General features: G+C 39.9%; 2 protein-coding genes across 2 annotated transcripts; one reads left to right on the top strand and one right to left on the bottom strand.

Annotated features, from left to right (window-relative positions):
- Nucleotides 1–12,004: 12,004 nt before the first annotated feature.
- ccdc137 (coiled-coil domain containing 137) lies at nucleotides 12,005–15,960 on the bottom strand. The gene is made up of 6 exons (XM_088599920.1): nucleotides 15,788–15,960; nucleotides 15,366–15,493; nucleotides 14,925–15,138; nucleotides 14,756–14,838; nucleotides 14,441–14,520; nucleotides 12,005–13,510 (listed from the first exon to the last, which is right to left on the bottom strand). The coding sequence occupies exons 1-6, from the start codon at nucleotides 15,850–15,852 to the stop codon at nucleotides 13,310–13,312; spliced, it is 771 nt and encodes a 256-aa protein (XP_088456046.1). The 5' UTR covers nucleotides 15,853–15,960; the 3' UTR covers nucleotides 12,005–13,309.
- A 112-nt stretch (nucleotides 15,961–16,072) lies between these two features.
- oxld1 (oxidoreductase-like domain containing 1) lies at nucleotides 16,073–18,629 on the top strand. Its single transcript, XM_088599921.1, has 2 exons — nucleotides 16,073–16,264; nucleotides 16,846–18,629. The coding sequence occupies exons 1-2, from the start codon at nucleotides 16,214–16,216 to the stop codon at nucleotides 17,272–17,274; spliced, it is 480 nt and encodes a 159-aa protein (XP_088456047.1). The 5' UTR covers nucleotides 16,073–16,213; the 3' UTR covers nucleotides 17,275–18,629.
- The last annotated feature ends 8,512 nt before the right edge of the window (nucleotides 18,630–27,141 follow it).

Raw genomic sequence — 27,141 nt, 5'->3', positions numbered from 1 at the left:
TGCAATGAGTATCTCATCATTACATGGTGGACAACATAAGGTTCTTGTTAAAAAAGATACGGTTAAACTTTGACTACATCACATGCTTCATCAAATAAACATTTTGTGCACTTATTATTTCATAGTGCTAACTCTTATAAATAAATGTCAAGCTATACTGGTGTGTGATTGCAGCTTTGGGGTATCAATTAACAGCTAAAGATTTTGCCTCCCTGAAATTCTCTATGTGCAGAAAACATGGGCAACCTTGGGAGCAACATACACTTTCATCTCTCAATCACCACCATGAACCCAGTGGATAACAGGGCAGATTAAAACTTGTTCAGATTCTCTGCACGCTGCTTTTCTCTGGTTCGACTGTGTGAAGGAGCCCTTGTTTAACACTGAGTGTATGCCATTGCTGTCTCCTGGGGTTCACTCTCACCTGCTTAGCTATATTTATTACTCTTTAAATATAGATGAGCTATTTAAGTTTTGCATACCACTTTCATTTAATAATGCAGGGCATCATTCAAATGGAATGGCAAGTTCTTGCTTTTACTAAGAACGACTACATCTACCCCACACAGTTTTCACACAACCCATTGGAGACTCTGGAAACAAAATACACACAGCATAGTAAAATAAAAAGAGCTATCCTTGTGAAACACAAGAAGACAATAGGTGTCCACCAGTAGTTTTATAATCACATTGACAATTGCTGCTAGTCCTCCTGCTCTGTGGTGTGATTCCTCTTCATTCCTGCATTGCTTTGACTTTGCAGATACAAAATAATCAAGAAGCAGAGCATCTGTTTCGGGGCTGACACCAGATCTCGTTGGCAGAAATGGCTAGTGAATCATTTGGAATAACCAAGCAAATCTTACATTTCCCAGTCACTACGGATGGGATACAGAACAGTTTGGTTGGGGAGCTGACACATCACTGTGGGAGCACAGAAAAGTAAATATCTTTGCAAACATTTAGTGGGGTCCGATGTAAATAGGGGGATGCAGGCCCACCCTAGCACCAGTCTATGACAAGGGCCTGACCTTCTGACTTGTAACTCTTTGTCCTGTATTTATGTAAGAGGCATTTCCTAACATGTCTCTTGAACAATTTGTCCAAAGGACTGGCCTAGCTTGATGATGGCAATCAAAAGAAGACATTTGAGAATCATATGTTTTAAAATACAGATATCAGAGTGCAGACAAAAGTTTTGTTTCAAAGCTAGCTGAAGAGCAAATCGCTAAAGTGTTTTTCTCTGCTCTTTCCCTGCCAGCAGGGTACAATTTGTGAAATTTCCACTGACAGAAGGGAAAGCTATGCAAATTCAAAACCAACAGGAAAGTCTTGAGTGTGGAAAATATCAATCGCACATTTCATCATGAATGGGCGCAGGTAATGTCTGACACTATCAGCTAACACACACTTAGTACATTGAGTTTAGCCAATACTTAATCAAAGCAAGTATAAAAAAAACACACAGTGCAAAAAATCGCAATCCTGAAGAAGGGTCCACAGCTGAAACATTTTCATCTTACTGTACTTTCAACCTTTAAGTATGGAATAGATCTCTACTTGTTCCACAAGAAATGATCATTTTTTAAATAATATCAGCCAAGACAAACTAAACAAAAAGTTTTAAACTCTATCTTTACGGCTTTAAAAGTCCTCAAGCAGACAAAAAAATGCTAAAATGCCTTTTAAATAATATTTTAAGATTATTTTAAATTAATCAAGTGCTTTTCTAGGGAATTAATAAATCCTGTAAGGATTCATTTATTTTTAATTGGGGTTGTATAAATTAGCCATTGTTTGCCTTGTTAACAGTTCTGCTGTTCCAAAGGGATTCTGTTTGTTGTACCCTGTGATGTATCATTACACACAACAGTACTGCTTGTATTAAGATGCTGAGCAATTATCACAGGGCAACTGTCAACTATGAAATCTTCTGTGTCCCACACACCTGCACTTTGCTATTGTGCAATGCACCAAGAGAGTCTGGAAACCAGATAGATTAGAAACATTAAGATTAATCAATTAGGGCAGGGTTTTCTATTTGCACTTCTCCTGAATTATCCTGAAATACTTGAATTGTAAAAGTGGGAAAACAATCTAGACAAATGCTAATCGATTTTACTTCATACTTTCTGGAATTTCCTTTGATTTGACTAGAGGTTTTTCAACCATTGTGGATATTGTATGTTATTTATAAAAGGCTTTTTAAAGATCTTCCTTACATTTCTGACATCTTACATGATGGAAATTAATAGCCCCTCTTCTACAGCAAAGTGAAACAGTAATCTATATTAGACATGTTGTTTTGCTCTTTATATAAAACTAGCAGAAAATATTATTTATACATTCTGGCCAGTAGAAATCTACTGAGCATCATTAAGAATGTATCACTTTTATATATGCAACAAATTCACAAAGTATTATGAGTAAAATATCAGACAGGTTGCTATCAATCACTACAGCGCTCTGTACTGCCTAGACCTCCTGTGCACCATCACACTTGAACCTCCCTATCAACTAGTCTGTTATAGACAATTGACACGACAATCTGCACATCTGTGTCACACCTGCTGACGTCTATCATGGTTTACAAAAAGCCCCGGTTCATCGCTAAAGAGGACTTTGCTCCAATGCTGGCCAGTCTACCTGAGTGCTGCTCCAACACAATGAGGGCAGGAAGGCGTTGTTATCATGACAAACAGGCTATATTGTTTTCTCTTGTGTTCTTGCTTCCTTCATTCATCACAAGGCTCAATGTTCAACAGATGAAATCACCTCATCCCTCGTGCCCACTCTGTTCTCTCTCCGAATGAGGTTATTTAGAGTTTCAGAAGGTCAACGTCATTCGAGTGTTTGAGGATCAGTCATGAACGATCAATTCATCAAAATGACACCAAAACAACTATTCAATATCCAAAATCTCTGTACTTCAAATTTCAAAAGACACACGGGCATAAATAGAATGAATTTTCTCTTGATTTTCTCAACTTTCTCACATAGGCTCCAGCCTATTTATTAGATAAAGCGGTCAGAAAATGGCTGGATGGGTACTTTTCTAATCACCAATGAATGGTTCAAAACCTGAAACTTTGGGATCTAAAATCGCGGAACTGCCTTCCTTGTTGTTCTTAGGATCCATCTCCACCCTGCCTGTGCAGAGCCTTGTGCCCTTATTAATGAGGCTTTTGTATCACCATGGGGCTACAGGTGTGCTTACCCTTCCCTTCCCTCCCCCGGCACCTTGCACACAGGCAGTGACTCAGCCCAGGCCTCCTGGGGGGAGGGCTGTTTGTTATCACACCGAACAGGAATGTCGCCAAGGTGTCAGGGACACTGTCAAAACGTCCGACAGCCAATAAACAGAAACAGAGTTCTTTTTGTCGATTTTGCACAAAGCCCAACCTGTGCAGAAGCAGGCTGCTGTGGTTTTGTCAATAAGCGCTGAGCTGGAAAGGGAAGCGTTCGATCAGCTCTTCAGGAAACAAGAACGGGCAGATTCATTTCAGTCATCCTCCTGAGCAGCTGAGGGCACCGGCTTCTCTCTTCAACTCCCCTAAGGTGCGGAGTGAGGGGTGAAGGGCATAGAGGGCAGTTTGTGAACTTGCAGTTGAACATGTGTCACACAGACACTGACCTCTCTTCCTCTTGGTGTTTCAACAACCACCTGTCAAGAGCGAGTTGAGGAGCACCCTCCTGGTCAAATGCATCTACAGTAATCCTTTTCCTCCAGTGTTTTTTTTTGCTCATACTGATTAAAGGCCCGATGCATCTAGCCCTTTTAAGGAGCCACATACAGTACAAAGATCTTTAATAATCTGACCTTTCCTGCTATTACTTTATTACCCATCCTGTTGTAGACACTCTTGGTGCATATGGCTATATTCATTTATAATGAATAAAAAAGAATTCAAGACAGCACTTTCATTTAATATCAGTAAGTTGACCCTCAACCTACAGCAAATGTTGCTAGGCTGTGTTTTATGTCAGACTAAGGTTTATCAAATATTTGGAAGGTATTAGGGGTTGTTAAGACTCTTGCTAGATGTACAGCTGTACACATAGATATTGGCTCCCTTGAAATGTCTCTTCTAGAATACTGCACCTACAAGTGAATGAATAACGCATGACTAAGTATTCGGTAAAGTCAGATGACATACTATTATTATCTGTTGTTAACGGGGCTCAAAAATACATTTAGTGTTATAGACTTTGTGATTTGTGAGGAATATACAGTAGCATACCTGTGCTTATACAACAGAATGTTTAAAACCTCATATTTTGAGAGAATTGTCAATAAAGCACTCTCCAATTACCTATTAAATCATTATTTAAAAAAATGATTTGAAAAATCTTTATATATAGATGGAAGATACAGTGGCATAGTGGTAAGATAAGCGATGAAGTACAGTTTCACGTTCATCAGCACTCTCACGATTATTGCCTGGAGCGACAAAAGACCATAGGTGTTCATTTTTGCAGCTTCGTCGAAGGTGACGAGGTTCTGAATCGTTAAGAAAAAATAGTTGTAAAACCAAAAGAAAGCACAAACCTCTATAACTACAGTCCTAGTTATATAAAGATTGTAAGTATAAGGATAAACTACTACAAGGAATCGGTCCACCTGAGCAAACGAGATCGTAACAATGTCGACAGCCGATTATATAGACACTATGTAATATGTGCCGTTCCTGGACGGATAACCCTCCTGCACATCAAACAGTCCGATGTAGTAAATGTGTGAATGTTAGTGTAGGTATCTGACCATTGACAAAGTACAACTATTTTTTAGGACGCAAGTTAAGTAAGCGAAAACTGAGGGGGCGGGGCAGTTCGGTTGAGGAGGCGACGCCCCCTTGTGCCCCCCGTGGCGCCGGGTCTGGTGGTAAGCATTTCAGCGCTGCGGCCCAATGTTCAATTTCTGGGGTTTATATTGTATGTTCTCCCTTTGTTTGCATATGTTCTTCTGGGTTTTCTGGTTTCCTCCTTCAGTCTAAAGACATAGTGGTAGGTCAATGGGCTGCTGTGAAAACCGGCCCAGGTGTAAGTGTGTAAGTGTGTTTGCCTGTGCCTGTGATGGACTGGTATCCTGTCCTGTGTGTATCCTACCTTGCTCACTTTGCTTGCTGTCATAGGCTCTGGCTCCCCCACAGCCCTGCATTGGATAAAGCAGTTAAGAGAGTGGATGGATTATATACAGACATATGTTTCTGATAGAGGTAAAAATGAAACTGTGTGTCTTTTGCAGAAGTATCGAATCTGTGTTTTGAGACAAAATAATGTGAAAAGGGAGTGCTACTTGTAACAAGAAAGCACTGCTGATCTATGAGCTGTTTAAATTTAACAGTCATACACTTTGAGACACAGCTACTGTACCTCACAGGCAAAAAGTGTTGATTCAGGGTGTTGATACAGCTGGGACTGTAAACCGAGAATGAGCCTCATGTCCTGAGACCACAGACTCAAACTAGGAAAACAACACACAACAGTGACCTGGTAGAGACCCCGAAATCCATTGCTTTTTGTAACCACTGGAGAAATGCATGGATTGCGTTTGTACCATTCCAGGGTCTAACAAGAGATGCAGAACCATAGAGAGCACAGAGCCTATGTTACAATTTTCCATGTTTAACTCCACAAATTATTTTCTGTTTCTCATTTTCAAAACTCCAGGACTTACGTCAGCATGCCCAATATAGTCTTTTTTTATTCTCCTATGAAACAGACATTGAAACAAAATGTATTTTTATCTTAAAGGAGTGATATAACTGCTGCAATATCAACCTATACCAAGACAGATTGAACAAACTGAAAACATACAGTACATGGTTGTGAAATTACAATACTGTAGGGTCATAGCACCTTTGACAGAGTTTCATTACTCTGTCAGAGTATTGAACAAGAACCGTCTCTCTATTTGCTAAACAAATAACTAAAAACAAAACTGAAAGCAGAAAACAAGTCTTTCTCTAAAGCTGGAAAAAAACAGCTTAACTAAACTTAGTATTCAATAAACACTTTGAAGATACATGTTTTTGTAAAACAAGTACTTGGAACAGAATCTGCAGTTTCTGTATTTGTTTTAGAAGCTTTCAGTTTCTTTTCTCTTTGACGCATGACAGAAAAGATGCCCTTTGTTTGGCATTGGATATGCTTTTCCAGTTGGACAACTGCATTATTTTGATAAAACAGGCTGATAAAATCCTAATGCAAATCTATAGGTTTAACTGTATGATAATATCAGATTTCCTCTGTGGATTGCTGACTCTTCTAAGGCATTGACACATTTTACCAAGTAAAATTCTTCACTATCAATGCCTACAAATAAACAAGGGATCATGAACAGAAACTACACTGAGCTGTATTTACAATTAACAACAGGAGGCACTTATTCATGTAAAGAATTGTGGGAGTATGGAACACGTTATCCATGTTGTTGAAGCCAAAACCCTGGCTTCATTCAAGAACAGGCTGGAAGAGATCTTCAGCTCAACGTGTGATGAACTACAAAATGGGCACAATGGCCTCCTCTCATTTGTAATGTTTCTTAAGATACAAGACTCGAATTTCACTAAAGATGTCCATTTCCTGCACTGTAAAATTTGCTTTAAGTTAATATTTTCTTTATCCAGTTGCTGCTCATGTTTTGCTCAAGTTCTTAAATGTGATTATGATGGATTGTTGTGGGTACTAGTACCACATATGTAATACACAACAGAAGCCAAAATAAGAAATAATGTACAGCAAATTGATATATTGGAACCAAGAGGACATGGTACTGTAAATACTGTATGCTGTAAAAGATCCTGTTTCAGGTAGTGTGCCTCAAGAACCTGTACACATGAAAACAGTCCACTTCAGCAAAGATGTACAGGTAAATGATCATAAAACCTGATGGGGTTAAATGCTGTAAATTGGTGATTTCTCAATTCAAGTCCAGTGAAGTAGTCGTGTTACTAGAAACTGTTTCTGTGAACTGTTTGCACACTAAACAAAGCAAAATAAGAAAGCACATTCAACAAGGAATGTTTATGAGAGAACACCCCCAAATCATTCAAAACCTCAAATGTGAGGAGATACACACAACGTTAAATAAAACACTAAGTTAAATATCTGGACAACATAACTTCATTCTCAAAGTTTATTTTTCAATTGTAAAACTGTTTGGCTTCAGTCAGTAAAATGGAGAAACTTGTCATGTCAGCTGCGGAGCCACTGTTACCTCAAAGCCGGGTTTTGGATTGTGCCATTTTGATTTTGCATGTGTCCTTTGACATTTCCATCTGTAGTGTTTACAGGAGGAAAAAGGCTGTATGGGGACTGAAGCAAAATAAGGTTTTTGGTTACCAAGGTTACAGGATGGCCATAAAAGGGAAAGGAGGAAACCTGAGATGCTGCAGTTGAAATGGAGTCCAGAAGTGCCTTCTGAAAAACAGGACCAGTCTCTCTGCTGTTTGCTGTGCAAGACATTACTGAAGCCATCTTTGACCTTGCAAGGTCTCACTGGAGCACTAGCAGACATGAGAACATTTTACAGCAATGTCTAAACATATTCATCCAGGTGGAGAAAAGACTGTTCCCCTGAGGAATTATAGTCTCTTTGTAGTGCTCCTGTGCAATTAATACAATTTCAGTTTTTCAGTGCTAATTCCTTTAAGCCACTGGGACGATTATGAACTGAAATATCCCAAAATCATTTTTTTTCGGGAAATCTTTTTGTAAGCTTTAGTTTTTTAACTCTACCGTAGTTTATTATCTTCATTAATATTACTTTTAGGGTAAAAAAAGATAAAAATGCCATTTCTTTTTGTTTATAGGAACTTTGGAAACAGCTGCCGCCTATCAGTACTTATAGGAAGTCACTAGTTCATCGAAAGGCAAAATCTAAGATTTTGGATTATTCTGTACAATATACTGATAACACAATTAATTTCATACAATGTATGACAAAAGCATGAGAATGGATAAATATGTTTCTATGACCTGAAAATTCTTCAATGATAAATTCATAGCTGTAAATAATTTACTATCATGTTGGCCTTGATTCTTTCGTTATTGGGCAGCTGAAATTGATGTTCCTCAAATATTTCAGGAATAAAGATGGTATACAAACATAACCCCAAGTAGTATCCTATCCCACAGACACTGGCTTACAAGCAGGACTTACAATGCCACATAGGTCCAAAAGATTTTCTCCTAAAGGCAGATCACAAAACTACTGATATATCTGTTTAAAATCTGTATCTGTCTTGTGATGATGACAAATTCATCTTTTTACCTATATACTGTAATCATTTCAGGCCTGGGAAGAGAGTTGTGTATTGTCAGTTTACACTGTGCAAGAAAAGCTATCTGTATTTTGTAATAAAAACAATAGTCAATAAAGCATTAAATGACCTTCCTTTGGACAATAGCTATGAAAATAACAGGGATGGGCAGTACAATGATCTTACATCCTGTCTTACTGATTCACCCACCTTTCAATGGCAGGCCTGAAATCAAACAAAAAGCAGTAAACCTTCAAGCTCAGAGCAACAAAGCACACCCATTGATAAGGGCTGTCTTGTGAAATATCAGTGATTTACACAGACCTCCAGAATTATACAGTGATGTACTGTATAGCATCATAAAGCCTTTTCTTATTTGCCTGACATCCACGCCTAGCTACCAGTCTCTCAATAGGTTGTGTAAATATTCACGAAACAAAATGTACACAGTAACACAAAAGGCAACAAACAGCCTCAAAGTACCATACATAGATGAAGTCACTCAGCAAACATACTCTACTTATTAAGATGAAGACATAATAATGTTGTGTTCCACTGCTACATTCCAGTGACAATGTCTCTGAACCATGGACATTCCATGGTCCAGAGAAACATTACTCAACCAGGCATGACACTTGTACTGTACCTCCCTGGGCATAGGAACTAGTACTGGCATGTCATTAGCTAATCCCTAATCCAAATATGGTGTGCTTTGTTGAGAGTGATTTTATTTAGATTAATGACATGATAATGAAAGCAGTTTTCACAGCTAACAAATATCCATCCACCACCTTCTAATCTGCTTTGTCCAGTACAGGTTTGAAGGGGAGCCAGAGCCTATTGCCTATCCCAGCAAGCTACAGGTACAAGGCGGGATACCCTCTGGATGGGATACCAGTCCAAATAGTTAAGATATATATTTTTATATTATATTTGTATTCTTACTGTAATTGTTTGTTGAACAGTTAGTTACATTAACACATCTCTAATATGGCTATATTTTATAAAAGAATAACAAATGATTTGGTGTAACAATGGATCTTTACATTACCGTCCCCTAACAGATAACATCATAGTTATGCATTTTTTTACACACACAGAATTGTAATGGACCTTTCTTAAGTCGTTACAATTAATCTCCCTGTTCTTTCCCATGCCCCCCACATTAATGCACACACAACCACTGGAAAAGAAATGCAGTGTTTTAGCAGAAAAAAAACTTCACTGTCGCCATGGAAATGGCCTATACACAAGTCAGGCCCTGCTGGTCTTTCATGCACCACTGAAGGGGTCAGGCTTTATCAAGCTGGGGCACATTACCCTATAGACATGAATCCTGCACATGAATTTGTAAGTGAAGTAAAAAGATAACACCTGTTAATCAAGTGGTAGACATTTCCATTAATCACGTATATCTACCTGCCTTTAAATAATACAAGACACAAACTTGCTTGTTGACTTAGTTTAATTGAACTTCAGGACATCTCATTCTATCTACATTAAAGAACAGAAACCTGTCTGTACAAACTGCCACTTGATTGGAATGCATCAGAAGTGAGGCCTGGCTTTCTTTGGAAATATGGATGACTAGTGAACAGCACTCACTTTTAACACCTGTACTAGGGAGGATAAGAATTTGGAAATTAAAGCAGGATGTACTGTACTGCTTTACACAAAGAGTGGTAAGTAGGTCTGGCTAACCAGCCCTGCTGCCAGATCTCGCAAAATGGCAAAGATGGTCTGAATAGCTTTCTTGCACTTTCTTCCTCTTAGGAAGATTCCTTGAAAACATTTACATTTAAGAAGTGGTTGGATAATAAAGCAAACAATGTCCTTCTCTTTGGTGCTACCTGTCTCATGTTCTTACATTTCTAAGCAGCAAACAATGTTATTCTTGGTAATGGAAAGGGGTGGATTTTGCTTTGCAGTGTTTGTAGGTTGAAATCTTGTGTCTCTTGAAAACAGATGTTAGTTTAAGGAAGCTACATCTAGATTAGGAAACACAGGAGGTGACAGGAAGTATCCCTAGAAAGGACAATAGCTTTCCACGAATTGTTTTGAAGAAAAAAAAACAGAACATCAGCAGATCAACATTTACTGACAACATGCAGATCTAGATGTTTCCTTTGTCACTCTGCTGTCTGAACTAAAAGGGATTCAAAACAGAAACAATAACTAGAATGAAAAAGAAGATTGTTCAGAATATTTAAAGCAAACCAAAGAAAACAGGAATAACTGATGCTAAATCCTGAAAGTCCCAGTCTTCCAGTCCGAAGCCCTTAGCTTGAGACAGACAGTGGCTAGAGGACTCACTAAGGCCTCTCTGCCAGACAAGTACCTGGCAACAGGCCCAGCATAAGGGAGCTGGGATTCATGCAGGAGCATCACCAGGGCAACCAACCACCACCTCCCGCCCCCCTACAACACACGCACACAAGAGCGGGCCATATCCTGAGGGCCAAGGATAGATTGATCACACCTTGCCTGGCCTGGCCATCTTTGCTTGGAATTGCAGAAGGGCTCGGTTAGCCCAGTGTACACGATAATCCTGCACAACTGGCCCACTATGACAAAACTCTAAAGGCAATAGAACACATAAATAAATCAGGTTCTGATCAGTATACAGTCCACCAGCCAATCCAATTAAGTTTTCTATTCAGGATATTTTTGTTTTCATAGACAAAACTGCTTGAGAAAGTTATATTGCAAGGGTGCCATCTAATGCATATGGCCTCCAAGAAAGTCTCCCTTCTTCTAAAATCCAAAAAGGAAACATGCTTCCGAGCACTACAGCAGAATAGATTGCAACAGCTCCTCGATTGCCATTTTCTACTCACACTGCATTGAGTCTTCTGCAGTTGGGCAACACACTGAAACAGATAGACCACGCAGGAGTGTGTGCACGAGTCCGTCATCTTATTTCATAGGTGTCTGTGAGGCACAATTCACACCACCTCTGCAGCTTTTTCTAAAAAAAAGCTAAGAATCACACATGTAGAAATTATTTTGCAAGTTTGATAAATGTAAAATACATTTCTATACCTTGAGCCAATGAACTCGTCCAAACAGCAGTACAAAATGACAAGTGTGCATAAACCCCACTGAGCTTAGCTGGAAACTGGGATGTGTACCACTACTACATGTTTCCTAGCAGCAATCTCAAATTTAAAACTTCTTCAGGAGGACCAAACTCAGAAGCTGTCATTGGAGGATCTGAACGCACATTCTCTAAATATGAATTAAAGATGCTGTAGTAAATGCAGTAATGCATCAATTTTAGGAGTTATACATTAATGGATACCAGTGGAACATTTCCCCCTCCCCATAAGATTGTTAATTTTGCACATTACTGCAATCAGAGTTTCCTTAAAATACAAAATCAAATGCAAATGCTTGTAGCCAAGCAACTGCAGTTTTCTTTTTCATATGTTCTGCGTTAGTCTAGATGGAATTTTCACATCCTAAAAAAGAAAAGCACCTTTTTCCTCACCTCACTGCCCTACCCAATCCTTGTGGGACTTGGCAAATAAGCCTCCGACTTTATGGCCCAAGCTCTCCGGTCTCAGCGACAGCATCGGCTTCAAGAAATACAGATCACCCCACCAGTACCTCTACCGAGCAGGCCCCATATTCAAATGTGGCAACTCAGTGGTATTTTACCACAGTCTCATGCAAACTCTGAGCCTAAAGACCTTTTCTCTCCCCATTTGAATACGTACAAAGAACTCATAGACATGATAAAAGGTCGTGTCAGTGTTTATCTGATTTTTTAACAGCAATAACATTTTAAAATGGGTACAAGGTCAACAGGCAGACATTCCCAGGAGCAAATGTTAAGGTACGAAATTTAGTCATCTTGAAAACTAGTCCCCCACAGCCACCTGGTGGTGAGTATGAGCCATGACAAGATTCCAAAATCTTCACAGTCAACAAAGGCCATCATCAGCTTCCTGACTGTACACTTCCCAAATTCATTGCAAACCCCAAATAAGATGGTGGATATTTTCCTTTGTTTTGGCAATTACCAGGAAAGAGATGACTGGTTTACTCAGATGAGACTTAAAAAACAACACGCTGAAGTCTGAATATGGTGTATTTTAAAAATACACTTGCTGACTCTGAATTGGATCCTTCAAGCTGTGCTCCAGCACAAGCGCAGCAGGATCAGGTGGCCAGGGCTTGCACAGCCCCCAGTGGAGCCGGGATCACTGCGGCTTCCTGTGCAGCTGCAATCTTATGAGGGTGCAGGTGAGGGCGTGCCTCTCTCCCAGTCAGCCCTGGGCCTCCTGTATGTTGCGCGCCGTGTGGAGACAGGGGAAGTGGGTCACAGAGCCCTTTTGCACTTCCTCTTCTCCATGTGTGGGGACAGGGGTTGGCGTGTGAGCCGAGACAGAATGATGCTATTGACAATGCCGAACTGGGTGGGTATGTCATAAACAAGAATTGTAAATTCTAAATATAACCGCAGAACAATATGGACTTGAGTACTTGTCTCCATTATTCATTTTATTCACTGAAAAAAAGTGCAGAAAAGTTGGACAGGAAAGCCTTAAACGCACTAGGAGAAATAACTGGAATTAATTATTCAAGAACTCCTGAAATACACCTGCAACCACTGATACCAATCCTACTAAGTTTTAGTTTGTTGGGGAAAAACATCAGGATACACAAACATTTTTACAGCTTGATCTTAACACAAAAATACATGTTTGAGTCTGTCAGAAATTACAGTTGTAAAATGAGAAAAGCGTGTACCAACGAATTTGGATATTGACATATAAAATTCTCAAAATCCAAACCAAAAAAAACAACTTCTTTGCAGCATCGGCTTTTACGATAATTTGAAAGCGTTTGGTCTGTGATATGGTTGAAAACTCACAGGAATCTATCTTGAACTGCTCCTACTGACCCAACCATGTGTCATTACAGCTTATGTCCACCTGAGGGCACTCCAGAGAGCCTTTTCCGAGTCAAGGCACAGAGGTTCCCTGATTTAAGCATAGATAACAATCAGTGTGAAGGACTTCTGTCCTCCCTTGCCGAGCTCAGTGTGGGTTTTGTAGTCTGTCCAGACTGGCGGAACTGGAGCCCCGCCTCTCCTGTTTCAGGGTCTTCAGGTGGCGATACGCCTGCACCACGCGCTCCCTCTCTTCCAGCATTATCCTCTGTCGTGCCATGGAAGGCTTGGCAGTAGAGACGGGGGATGATCCAAGCAAATGACTCAGCAATAGGCCCTTCATTCCACCCTGCAACACAAAACATGGAACTGCCGAGACTCTCAAGATGGGCCAAACAGCCTTTCAGAAAGGCTGCATTTGGAACAGTATAGCAAGATCATAGCTCCCCATGTGAGAGTTAGGGAGGCTAATGCCAGCCAAGATATTTCACTCCGAAAAAGCAAAAATGAAGTAGTCTGATTTTATGCTTGCAGTGCCAAATGTATCATGGGACTGTAGTCTCATAGTTAGGAATGCATTCTACTTAGAAGCTGTCATTCCACATTCTGGATAAATTATTACAGGAAATTCATTATTCATAACAAAGTTAATGCAAATGTAAATCCACACCATTTAAGAGATTCAATAAATTGCTTCTGTAGTGTGTACAGTTGGATTCGACCTGGCACATTCCAAGACTAACGCAGCACCTGACGGCATGTGTACATGTCCACAACAGCTGGAATGCCGTTAGAAATCCTGGGGAATGCCATCACTGAAACACCTCAATCCTGGTACCAGAAGGCCAGTGTGCAGGTTCTCAAGATCTGCACCTGAGGAGCTGGGGGGAGCCGTTGTTTCAGGAACCAGATGTCTGAGCTCATTTTAAAACTATTTTGTAATAAAAATCCACAGACACACCAGCCTCTGTGGACCAGAACTGGACAGCTCAACTTACAGTCGAAAGTGCTTAGCACACGGCTGCCTGGAGGACAGAGGGTTTCCGTCTTTCTCTCCACCTCAACCCAATTCAAATCATTACTTGCTTAATAAGACAGGCTAAAGCCTTTTGTTGTTCCTAAGTAGCTGGAGATTGACCAAAAACTATAAAACTTGCTGGGCAGAAGCCTCTGAGGACTGGAACTGAGCATCCCTGGCATCAGAATTTAGAGCTCTGACAAACCTGTTCTTTTTTTCTTGGATACACTGCTGTCCCATCTTCCCATCTCTACACCTTACCTTGGCCTTGTTCGGTGCCTTCTTTGGCTTTGCTGTGAGGGAAGGGGGTTCCATGGCAACTTCACCAAATTCCACTTTATCTGGGGAGAAGAGAAAAAGACCAAAATAACACAGCATATCAATCTCAGGCCCTTCCAAAAGCTGCAGAGACCCAGACAGCGTCAACAGGTGGATGCTGCACATTGGTGGTGGTGGAGGGGAGTCCCCATTACCTGTAAAGCGCTTTGAGTGGAGTGTCCAGAAAAGCGCTATATAAGTGTAAGCAATTATTATTATTAATTATAACACTCGGGGACGCACGATTTCTACACAAACCTGTAAACTTCTCCTCCTCCCTTTTCTGTTCTCGCTTTTCTTCCTTCTTCTTCAGTAACCTTTTCAGACGGATCTTGTCAAACCTGAGTTAAGAGGAAAGATTTTTTTTTTCCAGAAAACATGTCACATTCATGGAGGAAAGCACAGGTCTCGGCTCGGATCCGCTTACTCTTTTTTCTTCTCCGACTTCTGCCTTTCTGAAGGCTCATCCGTCTCCGGGTGGCGCTCTATCTGGTTCTTGGTGAGAAACATTACATGATGGGTCTCCTGATCCATGCGTCTCAAATACGAGCTCTCGGACTCCCACTTTCCCCTGCGGAACTTCGGTACGGGGATGTCCGTTAGGTCTTGAAGTGAGTCTGCTGCCTGGCGTGGCTTGGAGTCTATACCAGTACCATGCCAGAGGGAAAAAAAATTAAAGACTTGCTCAGACACTTCAGATCATTGAACGCAAGCCTTTGAAACAGATGTGGAGATGGTATGCACCTTTTCGAAGCCCCGTCCAGTTCAGTTATGCCCAAAGATAATTTCTGTCATTTAAAACTAAAACCGAAACTCGGTCTTCAGTCCGGGAGGAAAATGTATTATTAGTGTCGTTCGAGGTTTCTACCTTTTTTCTTCTTTTTAACGATCCGTGTGTTCATTTTCTCTTTGCTCTTCATGATTTCTCGGAGCCGGTAGGGGATATGGTCGAGGTCATCCTCATTCCCGGACCTGGCTTCTCTTTTCTGCTTTTTGCTGCAGGGCAACACGAACCACATTGGAGACCCACACTTAATCGTTTCAATGGGGGGTATAAACACTGCATGCAGTCAGCCACCGTATTATAACACACCACTATTTGAGAGAAATTGACCAGTGCTTACAGTTTTCCAGAAAAAGACTTAACTACCCTTTTATAGAACGAATGCGTGGCAAAGCGCCGATTTCAGATCCTTATAAACTACATACAGTATCACGAACATTTAACAGGTTAAGATCCGTAGCTCATACTCTTTGCAGAATAAAAAGATCGTAACAGCCAGAACGTACCGCTGGGGTTGTTCCTTCCTGGAGCCTTGTGGATCGACAGCTTTATTCTTTCTGTGTTTTGCCATACTCTGTTTTACGGTCAACGTATAAAGGTACTTAAAATTATACAGCAAAACCGCCTGACTAACACATGGCAAAAAAAACAACACGGAAACACTAACACTTTAACCTCTCACCTCTAACCTCAGAGTGTCTCCGCCCATCGCTTGTTTTCCGACTTTCCTATTCGCCGAAGCATCTTGCAAGTCGAGCTGCTATTGGTTAAATGTCAATGTGTTGGCCCGCCTTTGTTTTGGTTTCACAGTCACCTAGAAGACCTAAATGGGCGAGGTACTACTGGAAGAGAACTAGAATATAAAGACGAAGTGTTACATTGTAACAGAAAATTATTGACGAAAATATGTTCATATTCTATTAAGTAAGATAATGCGCTGGATATATTTTAAGATCAAAGGTCTAGCGTCTGCTCTTCGGAAGGTAAGCGCAAAACTGGGGACAGGCGATAGAGTTCGTCCGTGGATGAGTTTTTGTAATCAGCCCATTACCCTTTATGGACCTCCGAAAGACAGTGCAATACAGCGGGATTATTGAACTTTTCATTACAGGACAATTTGTAGTCCCATTCACTGTAGGTGCGTGTGTGTGTGTGATTCAGTCTATCTCGGGAAGGCTGAGATCCGTGCTTTACGTGCACGGAAGTGAAATGAAGTACAGTTTTATGGTAAGGAGTGAATGAATAATTATTCTATAATAATGAATCTATAAAATTGATTTACGAAAAATAGATCATAACAATTAAATTGCGAGGGGAAGATAAACAGGTAAGTTTTTATTTGATTTATGAGTGTGTTTTATGTATTTATTGGCAGGATGAGTATTAAGGAGTGGGAACGTTGTCCTATGGATGCCCTAGAACTGAAGTCCTGTTTTCCGTGACTGTTGACAGATCCTATATTGTGTAGCATTGGAGGAGTGTTAAAGATTACTGTCGGTGAGTAGGAAAAGTCTGAAATCTTAAAGATGACTTTCTTTAAGATCTTTTTTTTACTTGCTTTCAGGTGGAGGTGCAGGAAGCTCTGAGGCAGATGACGACTGGCACTGTGTGTCCAAGGCCTCCCCTACGGCAGCCGGGTGCGGCTCACTTAGCCCTCCTCTATCGGAGGCACAGGGGCCTCTCCACCCACCCAGACTCCGAACACGTTGGGAACTCCGCCAGATTCACTCAGACTGGCACGCCCCCTGGGCGCGGTAGCCCGGCAACCAAGGAGGGGCGGGGAAATCCAGAGCCACAGGGCCCTCCCCTCCCTCCCACGTACTGCTGCATGAGTGGGTGCCCGAGCTGCGTGTGGATCGCTCATGCCCAGGAGCTGCTGGAGTACTACCGCGACGGCGGGGAGAAGGCCCTGGCCGCCATCGAGGAGCACGTCCAGGACGAGAACATGAAGACCTTCCTGAAAATGGAGATCAGGCTGCTGAAGAAAACCTAATTTCCCAGACGGTGCACACGATCTCTTTCCAAAAGAGTGTTATTGCTCGGAGCTTAATAGAATGGCTGGACTGTAGGCGTCGCCAGCTGACGGTTTTAGCTCTGTCACTCCTGGCGGAGCGAAATCTCGGTCTGGTACTGTTCAGATTGGTGGAGCATCAGCTTGAGTACTGTGAGTGGGATCTTGGGTGGGATACCTTCACGGGACCTTCTGCGTCTCATCCCAGTGGGGAGAGCTGAGACAATCAAGTTTGTCAGAACTGTCTGAGTTGCAAAATGTCCTCATGATTTACCTCATTATGTGTCAACCATTTACCAATCAACCAACTTAGTACCTCCAGTATCTCACCAATCTGTGAAGTTTATATTACCTATTTATTTTTTTGCTCTACAGAGCAAGCCCTGGCGTTCTTCACACTATCTGATCAATATACTGTAATGCAGTGCCTATTGATTTTTTTTTCTGAGATGGACTCAGGGTTCACAGTGTCCTGAACAGGGGTAGGGCAGTGGGTGTAACCTGCCTCCCTGAGGTGCCCACACCCTTGATAAGAAGGGCAGATGTGTAAAGCACACTAGTAATGTAACATCAGAACTCATGCATAAGGCTGCATTTTATTCTTCCCATCTTTAAAACATGATGGTTTTCATTTCTTGCACAGGAGTGACAGCCTGTTGAAATCTAAAGTGCATGAATTCTAACAGCATCTGCCATAGTACTTCCGAATTTAGACATCTCATCTCGGTATTTTAAATTATTTATTTAGTTCTACTGATTTTATGTATTTAACAATCAAGAGTGAATTAGAAAATGCAATAATTTAATGCATACTAATGTAATTTCTGAAAACATCCTGAAGAAAAATTAGAATACGCTAATAAGAAAGTAGTTTGAAGGTTAGCTGTTCCTGTGCAACTTTTAGGATTTTAATAGCACAGCCATTGTGAAGAATGTAGTTAGAATGAGTGGGATGAAGTTAATGTTTCACGTTGTATTTGTGTCAGATAACCACTAGGTAGTGTCTTAGCTGGCACATTTAAAAATGTTACACCTGTTCTCAAGAGAGACCCAGTGAGAGTCTGCGGTATACCAATATTGTAAATGAATGTACTGAGTATTAAATTGGATCTGTCTGTGAGTAAAAGCTACATTGACAAGAATTCTATGTTATGTATGAAGGTACATTTTTAAATAAGACACACATTTTTATAGTCAAACTCACTGTAGAATATTCTGACCACTACAATATTTGAGTCCCAAGAATGAATAAATATGAATGTGTTTTCATCATAATGTCTTTACAGCGGGTCAGCAGTGTTTGAATTAAATACTAATTTGCTTAAAAATGAACATAATTGATATATTGTGGTATTGTTTTCTATAGCTTTGTGCTGCACTCATCCTTCAAGTTCTTTGTTTTGCTAATAATGTCACAGGAATTAAGCATTCATTTATCTGGCATGTTTGAAAATCATTTCCTGCATTAGACCCTCATCAATGCAATATTTCTGAAAAGCATCTGTCAAATTACTCTTTCCCATTGGATACTTATTATTAAGAATTAATTATAGCCTGCAGAGTCACACAAATCCTGTAATCCTATTAAGATGCGTCTTCACACAAAGCATTTAATACTAAATGTTTGCCATCACTTAGATTAGAATAGCTACATTAGTTTTACATATTGTGGGTGCTGCCAATTAAAGCTTATTATTCATGCAGAGGGATGAACAAAAATTAATTACCTGTTTTTTTAAGTAGTCTTCTAAGTGATTTAGACCTGAAAAAAATATTTTTGATAATTTGACTTATTTGACTTAATACACCAATAGTGAGCTCTGAAACTAAAAACCAGGCACAACCTTGACATTTGAAAACCGGAGTTAGCTGTCCCTGCACTAGACTAGAGCTGCAGTTTGATTGTCAGGATGCAGCTGTTACTGTTTGGGGCGGTGCAGTGGCTTTGTGGCTAAGGATCTGCACCTGTGGCTGGAAGGTTGCCGGTTTGTATCCCGCGGCCAGAAGAGGAATCCTACTCCGTTGGGCCCTTAACCCCAACTGCTCCAGGGGCACTTTATAAATGGCTGACCCTGTGATCTCTGACCCCCCTGTCTCTGTGTCTCATGGAGAGCAAGTTGGGGTATGCGAAAAGATAATTCCTAATACAAGAAATTGTATATGGCCGATAAAGTGATCTTATCTTATCTTACTTTGTGTCATTCCCTCCTATAGTTCACAAATATCTACTCCTGACAGGGTGGAGAAAAGCAGTGGAGTGTCCAGCTTTTTTTCCAACTGCAATGGACAATGTAAATAAGCTACTGTACCCAGCATGCTTTCAAGAGGAAACCAGGAAATCAGAACACCAAACAATAAACCCACACAGATACAGGGAAAACCTTAGGACTCCATACAGGTAAAAACACCTGACCAGAATCAAGCCCAGGCTACTGGAGCTGCAAAGCAGTGTTGTCACCCACTAAGCCATTGTGCCATCTTATAGGAGCAGTCCATCTAGTATTAAATCAACAGTATGCCATGATTGAGAGATCTTGTTAAGATTTGATAACCTTGTCAGTTTTGCATTCCTTTAACGAAAGGGGGTAAAGTGTATTCTATGTTGAATGGAAAAGCACAAAATACAAATGCATTCATAAACTATTCAGTCTGGTTCTGGCAATGAGTTAAGATAATAGACACTGAGTTTCAATCTGATTATGGCTGTATAGACTAGAGCAGTGGTTCTTAACCTGGAGTGCACACTCCCCTTGGGGGTGTGAGACAGGCCAGATGTTTTTAGAAGGTGAATCATTATAAACACAAATTAAGCACAGGTGTATAAGCACAACTACTGTGTTTTTAATCAAACCTAGGTACAGTATTTTAAGGTAAAGTGTTATTTTTCCTATATATTTTTTATTTTACAATTAAAATAAATATATAATTATCTCTCTTTAATTCAGTAGTTAAGATTCTGTATATCTTAAGTTTAAAGAACTGACCTCCTACTTCAGTGTTATTAATGAGGGGAGCGAGAACAGATTCTGAGAACCAGAGGGATGCAAGTTGCAGTAAAGGTTTAGAACCCATGGACTGGGAAGCTTAGGGCAATTTAAAGTGCAACCTCCTCTTCTAGGCATTGGGACCGTCATTGGACAGAGGGAGATCAACGTAATGTTGAAAAAATCCAATTTCCAATGTTCTAAAATAGTGTGTAAATCTGTTTCTTGGGGCTGCTGTGTCTTTCAGTTTTTGTCCAAGCCAAAATTTCAGCTTTTTTATTGGTCCAATTGCCTAATTCACTGGGTGAATTTTACACGACTGTCCAAGTTCCACAGTCTTGCAGAAATTGTGTGGTTCGCCAACAGCTTATTTTAAACTGTCACCTGTACATTAAAATGAAATCTTACATAAGGAAATAATTGCATGAATTAAGAAAAGAGAAATGAGCGATGTGCTATCACTATATAAATAGTTTGAAACCCCTGCTCTTAGAAATGTTTATCAACTAAACTGAGCCTGAATTATCCCACAAAGGCAGACAGCGTTGAAGGAGCAGATCAGTGATGATGTGCTCCCTTTGAAAAGACGGCGCTCCTTCATTGTGACCCTGATGGTGGTGACCCTGGCAGAAACTGTGGTGAGTCAGCATGGAAAATGAAAGCCAGCGTCATAATATCAGCAGTGATTAGGTGTTATTTGCATCACACGACTCACTTCTTATCTGATCTAGGTGACTGGAATTAAAGATGAGGCAGGCCTTTAGTGACCGGTTGAAGAAGCTGCCTTAAGTGTGATTGCAGAGACAGAAGAGATTGTCTCTCGTGCCTTCACAAGTTTAAAAAAAAGGCAATTTTTACAGAATTCAGATTAACTTGTTTCAAGTTTTGAGTGAATTTTGTATGATCTTTTTTAGACTTATAAAACTTCTGTTGTTGCTGCAGATTTCTGACATGACCATACCTTCTTATATGTTACATACTGTAGCTCTGCATTAAGTAGTTTTATATATTCTATAAGCACACAGTAATACTGAATATATTTATATTTAGGTTATTGAAAGAGCTATGGTACACTTTCTATAAAAAATAGTTACATGTTTTTCTTTAATTCAATTTCTTGACATATTCAGGTAACCCGAAAAGAAGCCTGACAAGATATTCTTAGTGGTTTCCCATATTTGGCAGTAAAGTAACACATCCACTAAATGTAGCTCATTCCTAATGACAGCAAATATTCAACTCTATTCAAGACATTGCTGGGTTGTGTCCTGCAGAACATGATTTTAGAAGCTTGTCCTTTCCCTTTCTATATTGTGCAATTAAGAACATTGCATAAATAGCTACTAAAAACAAACACTGAAAAGGCTGTTCAAAAGCAAGTTGCAATGTTGAAGAATACCGCAGAAGAGCTTCTTTGCCTACTAAGCAGTGGAGAGCAGCTGAGATGACAACACAAAATGAATGGGTCCGTGTATCTGTTGCCTTATGTTTTTCTGGTTCTTGTCCCATGCAAAATCAACAACCTAAACTTAGGTCAGATGTTTTACTGTATTCAAACTGACCTTAGCGAACGCTTGACAGTATTCAGAAGGAGAATGAGCTCAGCAAGGTGAAAGCAGTATAAGGATTCACGTGTCACTGTGTCTCTCTGCCTTGCACGTGTGCTGAGTCCTCCCTGTTATCTGTCTGTTAATCACTGCAGGCCAGTGATGTAATGGGCTGCCTTTATGCAGTTTTTGAGAGGTTTTTCTAGTTTCGATCATCACCTGCTGACAGGGGGAATGATCCATTTGCTCCAAGCTCAGTGAAGTTAAAGTTCAAGGTACCGTGGGGGTCTTATTTAGTTGTATCCGATCAGAAACACTACATGACTAGAGTTTTGTTGAAGATATCCTGCCGCTATTGCCTAACATGTTACCTACAACATTCGTTTCTTCCTTTTCAGGATTTAATTTTTCAATTACCTGTAACACGACCTGGCTGAGGTTGGTGTGGCAGTGAGCTCTTGGGTCCTGGATTTGGGGTGTGTTTCTGTAAGGTGCCTGCATGTTCTCCCCCATGATTAGATGGGTGTTCACTGGGTGCTCTATATGTCACCCATATCCTAGTATTCTTTCTCTGGAAGAAATGCATTTTACGAAAACATTAGCTCCAAGCATTAAAATCTATCTGCTGCCCTGGGGGGAATTTTCTCATCCAGTCTACCCATCTGTAGTGCAATCATTGGCAGTCTGGCTTGTTCTTCACTAATCCATCTCAGTTTGTGTGAATGGATTTATCCCCTGTAATTGAGTGCAGTTATTGATTGAGACCTTCTGACATCTGCCCTGAAAGCACTAGCAGAAATGGCTAACTCCAGCCCCCAGTAGCCTGGGGCAACTAACAGGGGCTGTTGATTCCACAGCCGTATCGAGGCGGTGACCTCCAGATTTCTTCATGTCTGTGATGAAATAGGAATGAACAGAAGAGGTTAAGGATCGGTAAATGTAACATGTTAATAAAATTAAAAAGATATACTGTATTTGTATTAGTATTGCACAGAACAAAGTCATATGCGTCATAAGTAATTCAATTAATTCCAGAAAACATACGGGTCATGTAATGTTAAGATAAAAACAAATTGTAGGGAAGAAATAAGAAACTGTCCTATATACCCCAAAGAGCAATAACAGTAATCTTTTTCATTACACTTAGTGTTGTAATGAATTACCCTACATAAAGAAGGTTGTATCTGCCTGAATATGGTTACTTTGTAAAAGAAACTGAAAAAGAGGGCATTTTTGGTTCCATTATTTCAGTGCAAGGCATTGGATGAGTGCTATGTAATCTTAATTTGAGTGTAAAATAGTACAGATAGCCAATATCACATTTACCTCAAAATTCAGAAGTGTATTTGTTTTTAGAACACTTATTTACATATAATAAGTTGAATTGTTTTCACTTTTTTTCTCAAATGAAATAATTATACATATCAATAATACATTTATAATACAAGGACAAACAACTAATGTTTAAAAAATCCAAAAGAAACATTTAGACTTAATCTAGGATCTCTTAAATTAGCACCCTGTAGTATTTGTAGGACTAATTTAGGCTGTGTAATTTTCTTACTAAACAAAAACATCAGCATAACAAGATGCCAACATTCATGAATCTGGCCCAATATTTGTTAAAGACAATCAAAGCAAATGTCCAATTGAAGACAGTTCAAAACATTTCTGCTTGATTTCCACAGGTTGCGCAACATTACTGCATCGCTTAGCTGATGCAAAGTTTATTTATAAATTAGTTGGCTGTTGACATGCCAGGGGTTCATTTTGTTACCATGGACAGATGCAGATGACCAGATTAGTAAATGAACCAAAATAATCCAGGTCACAGCCTCTCAAAATGTAATTACACAGACCAGACTAATTGGAAAATAAATAGAATTGGTACTTTAGGACTAATCATTTTTTTTCTGATTAGGCTAAGACATTTATTATAGTACATCTCAGTGATGGCAAGATTATCACAGGGTGTAATCCTTCACTTGAATGGAGGTTTACATACACGTCTCGTGAAAGATTACCTGGCAAGACTAATTAATTCAATCTTCTGGACTGCTGAGGAGCGCAGTTTCTAGTTCATCATTATTAGGACAGAATAGAAAGAGGTTCCTAATACATTCGCAGAAGGTCTTCATTACATAATAGTTCTTAATAGTTTCTACACCTGTTCACATAACACTAGAGTTTTCCAGAAAGTTCTTGCAACCAATGAAACCCAGGAAGTTTTGCACAGAAACGTCTACGTTTTCAAACGTGGGGGGGCAGGGGGGGAGAGGGGGATTACCTCTGCCAAAATGTGATATATAACATTAATTCAGATGTTTTGGTGTTACCATCTCTTAATATGGTTTGACCTTACAAAAGAGAACCATTAATCTTTACAGAAAAAAATCTGTTTTTTTTACCCATTTTTTCCTATACGTGGGGCAAATTTTTGGAGGGGGATTGTGGAAATCTTAACCTGACAGAACGCTTCTCTTGATGTGTCCAATTTAATTTCATGTTACAAAATTATAAGAGGCTAAAGAAATGCAATCGAAATATATGACTTTGACTTAATATACTAATAAACGAATACAATTTTTATCAGTTATACAATTTTAAGACTAAGCTCAAATATATATTTTTTGGGGTGTAAAAGCACTAAAAAAACATACAAGAAATTTTCCACAAACATGTTAAGCTTTTAAAGTATTATTCACTGATTTTGCTTAAAGTAGCCATGCACTGCAGCAATTAATTGATCAATATCATATGTAGAGAAGCTAAAATTGTACTCTCATCTGCAATTACTGGAAAACAAAATGACAAAAGTACAATAGGTGTTATCTTAAATTTTAAAAAATCAAATCCATCAATTAGACCTCAAAGAAAGAATAAAAGCTCAGTACATCACGCTTTTACACCATCAACTGAATGTCACATAAAATAAAAGAAGTGTGTACTTTTGCCTTCTCCACTGTCTATCAGAGTGTTAAAGAAAGATACAGTATCTGGCATAAACAGATACTGTACATTTTAAATTATACTGCAATTCCAAACTCTAAAGTGTCAAAATCTGTAAAAATACAGCTCTACATTTCTGTCTCCAGAAATACACATCTTGTTAAAAATATACAGCTCAAATACACCTGACAGGTCTCTTTCCTATTCTTTCCTGTACCAATAATACACAGCAGGCTGTGATTTGAGCCCTTTGTCTTTAGGGCAATGTATTCAATGTTTTATTTTTCCAAACCATGGTGGAAAAGCAGCTTCACTACGTCTAAGACCCAACCCTGAGGCCAGTAAGATGACAGTGTCCTTCATGCTACAGCCAGCGCTCTAGACCCCCACCCACCCCCACCGCCTCATCTCTCCCTGCTGTTGGTATCAGCTGTGATGACAGCGGATCAACAGCTCATTTCTAATCTCCTTACGAGCACAGGTATAAGAGGCAGGCAGGCCAGACTCCATGCTCAGAGCAACCCTAGCTTAGAGAAGCAAACCGCGGCCAGTGAGAGCTGGTTTGGGCTCTCGCCTTTGTCTGGCAAATGGTCACCGCCGCCTAGACGGTAAGTCCAAGGCTCTGGGTCGAGCAAGGGAACAAAAAGCTGACTCCGGCGGAACGAGACTGACAGATGCAACTGAAGTTGGGTAGCTGTACACTTGGGAAGCATGAGTGTAGGGGCATTTGGAAGTGACAGAGGAGGCTGTGCTTGAATATTTGCATTCAATTGGCTTGAGTAAGGAGATGAGGTACTGTAGGTGATGAAGTGTTTAGTTTATCTGTAACCAAATAGCCTGTCTCCATAGTTCAGAAAATTTGGTCCACTTTCCATGAAATCCTAGGGGTCAATGGAAGTAGACCGTGCTTTTTACTTTGGGTATTTTCTGTCTCTCATGGTAGAAAACGTAGTGGGATTAAGTAAATTCAGCCTGTGAACATTTTTCCTTGCACAAGGTTGCACCCAGATAGTCAGTAGGTAAGAGACTCTGGGATAAAACACTAGAGAGGGTTAGGATGTATCATACAAAGACCTGAAACATGGACTATTTCAGAGTGACACCAAGATGCAAATGCAGTTGGGTGATGGGAGAAGTCTAAAGGGATAGAACGTATTGTGTTTCTTCCGCACCAAATGCTTTATAACATGGCAGCACTAGTTCAGGCAGTACTTTCTGGGACTGAGTTCAGATTACCGGCAGCCTTACTGGCTTATTACTAAAAACCTTGTCAAGATAACAGCATGCTACAATGTGCATCTAGCTTCCATTTATCATCTCCTGATATGTGCCCGACATAATATTTAAACATTTCAGGTGATCCAGGTTGGGTTGTTTATTGAGATTTATTGAAGATTAACTAGATGGGACTGACTGGGATAGGCTTACTGTGGAGCAGGTTGGTTTTTATCAAATGCGTGGAATATGTAAACTCTCACTGTTGAAGTGTTTCAAGGCTGTGAATTGTTTTGGTCACATCTGATTATTTACACAGACGGAGCTCATGAGTACACAGTAAGGCAGAGCAGGTACCAGTTGACTAAATACTCACGTAAAAGCTGGTGAAATCCTGCTGGAATGAAAATGTTCATGTTTCTTTGGAGAAATTAGGAAACTGAAGGGTGTGCATTTAGTGGGTTTGAGTAAAGAGAAGGGTTGTAAAAGCACTAAAAAAACATACAAGAAATTTTCCACAAACATGTTAAGCTTTTAAAGTATTATTCACTGATTTTGCTTAAAGTAGCCATGCACTGCAGCAATTAATTGATCAATATCATATGTAGAGAAGCTAAAATTGTACTCTCATCTGCAATTACTGGAAAACAAAATGACAAAAGTACAATAGGTGTTATCTTAAATTTTAAAAAATCAAATTCATCAATTAGACCTCAAAGAAAGAATAAAAGCTCAGTACATCACGCTTTTACACCATCAACTGAATGTCACATAAAATAAAAGAAGTGTGTACTTTTGCCTTCTCCACTGTCTATCAGAGTGTTAAAGAAAGATACAGTATCTGGCATAAACAGATACTGTACATTTTAAATTATACTGCAATTCCAAACTCTAAAGTGTCAAAATCTGTAAAAATACAGCTCTACATTTCTGTATCCAGAAATACACATCTTGTTAAAAATATACAGCTCAAATACACCTGACAGGTCTCTTTCCTATTCTTTCCTGTACCAATAATACACAGCAGGCTGTGATTTGAGCCCTTTGTCTTTAGGGCAATGTATTCAATGTTTTATTTTTCCAAACCATGGTGGAAAAGCAGCTTCACTACGTCTAAGACCCAACCCTGAGGCCAGTAAGATGACAGTGTCCTT

This window comes from Lepisosteus platostomus, chromosome 11 (genome assembly GCF_059453375.1).
Source record: "Lepisosteus platostomus isolate fLepPlt1 chromosome 11, fLepPlt1.hap1, whole genome shotgun sequence".
Lineage (NCBI taxonomy): Eukaryota > Metazoa > Chordata > Actinopteri > Semionotiformes > Lepisosteidae > Lepisosteus > Lepisosteus platostomus.
This window is presented reverse-complemented; position numbering and strand designations above follow the sequence as displayed.

Coding starts and splice junctions, on each gene's coding strand:
- ccdc137 (XM_088599920.1), bottom strand. CDS start 15,852: ATGGCAAAACACAGAAAGAATAAAGCTGTCGATCCACAAGGCTCCAGG. Junction 15,494..15,787: donor AGGAAGGAACAACCCCAGCG/GTACGTTCTGGC, acceptor GTTGCCCTGCAG/CAAAAAGCAGAAAAGAGAAG. Junction 14,839..14,924: donor AAGTCGGAGAAGAAAAAAGA/GTAAGCGGATCC, acceptor CTCTTAACTCAG/GTTTGACAAGATCCGTCTGA.
- oxld1 (XM_088599921.1), top strand. CDS start 16,214: ATGCGCTGGATATATTTTAAGATCAAAGGTCTAGCGTCTGCTCTTCGG. Junction 16,265..16,845: donor TAGCGTCTGCTCTTCGGAAG/GTAAGCGCAAAA, acceptor ACTTGCTTTCAG/GTGGAGGTGCAGGAAGCTCT.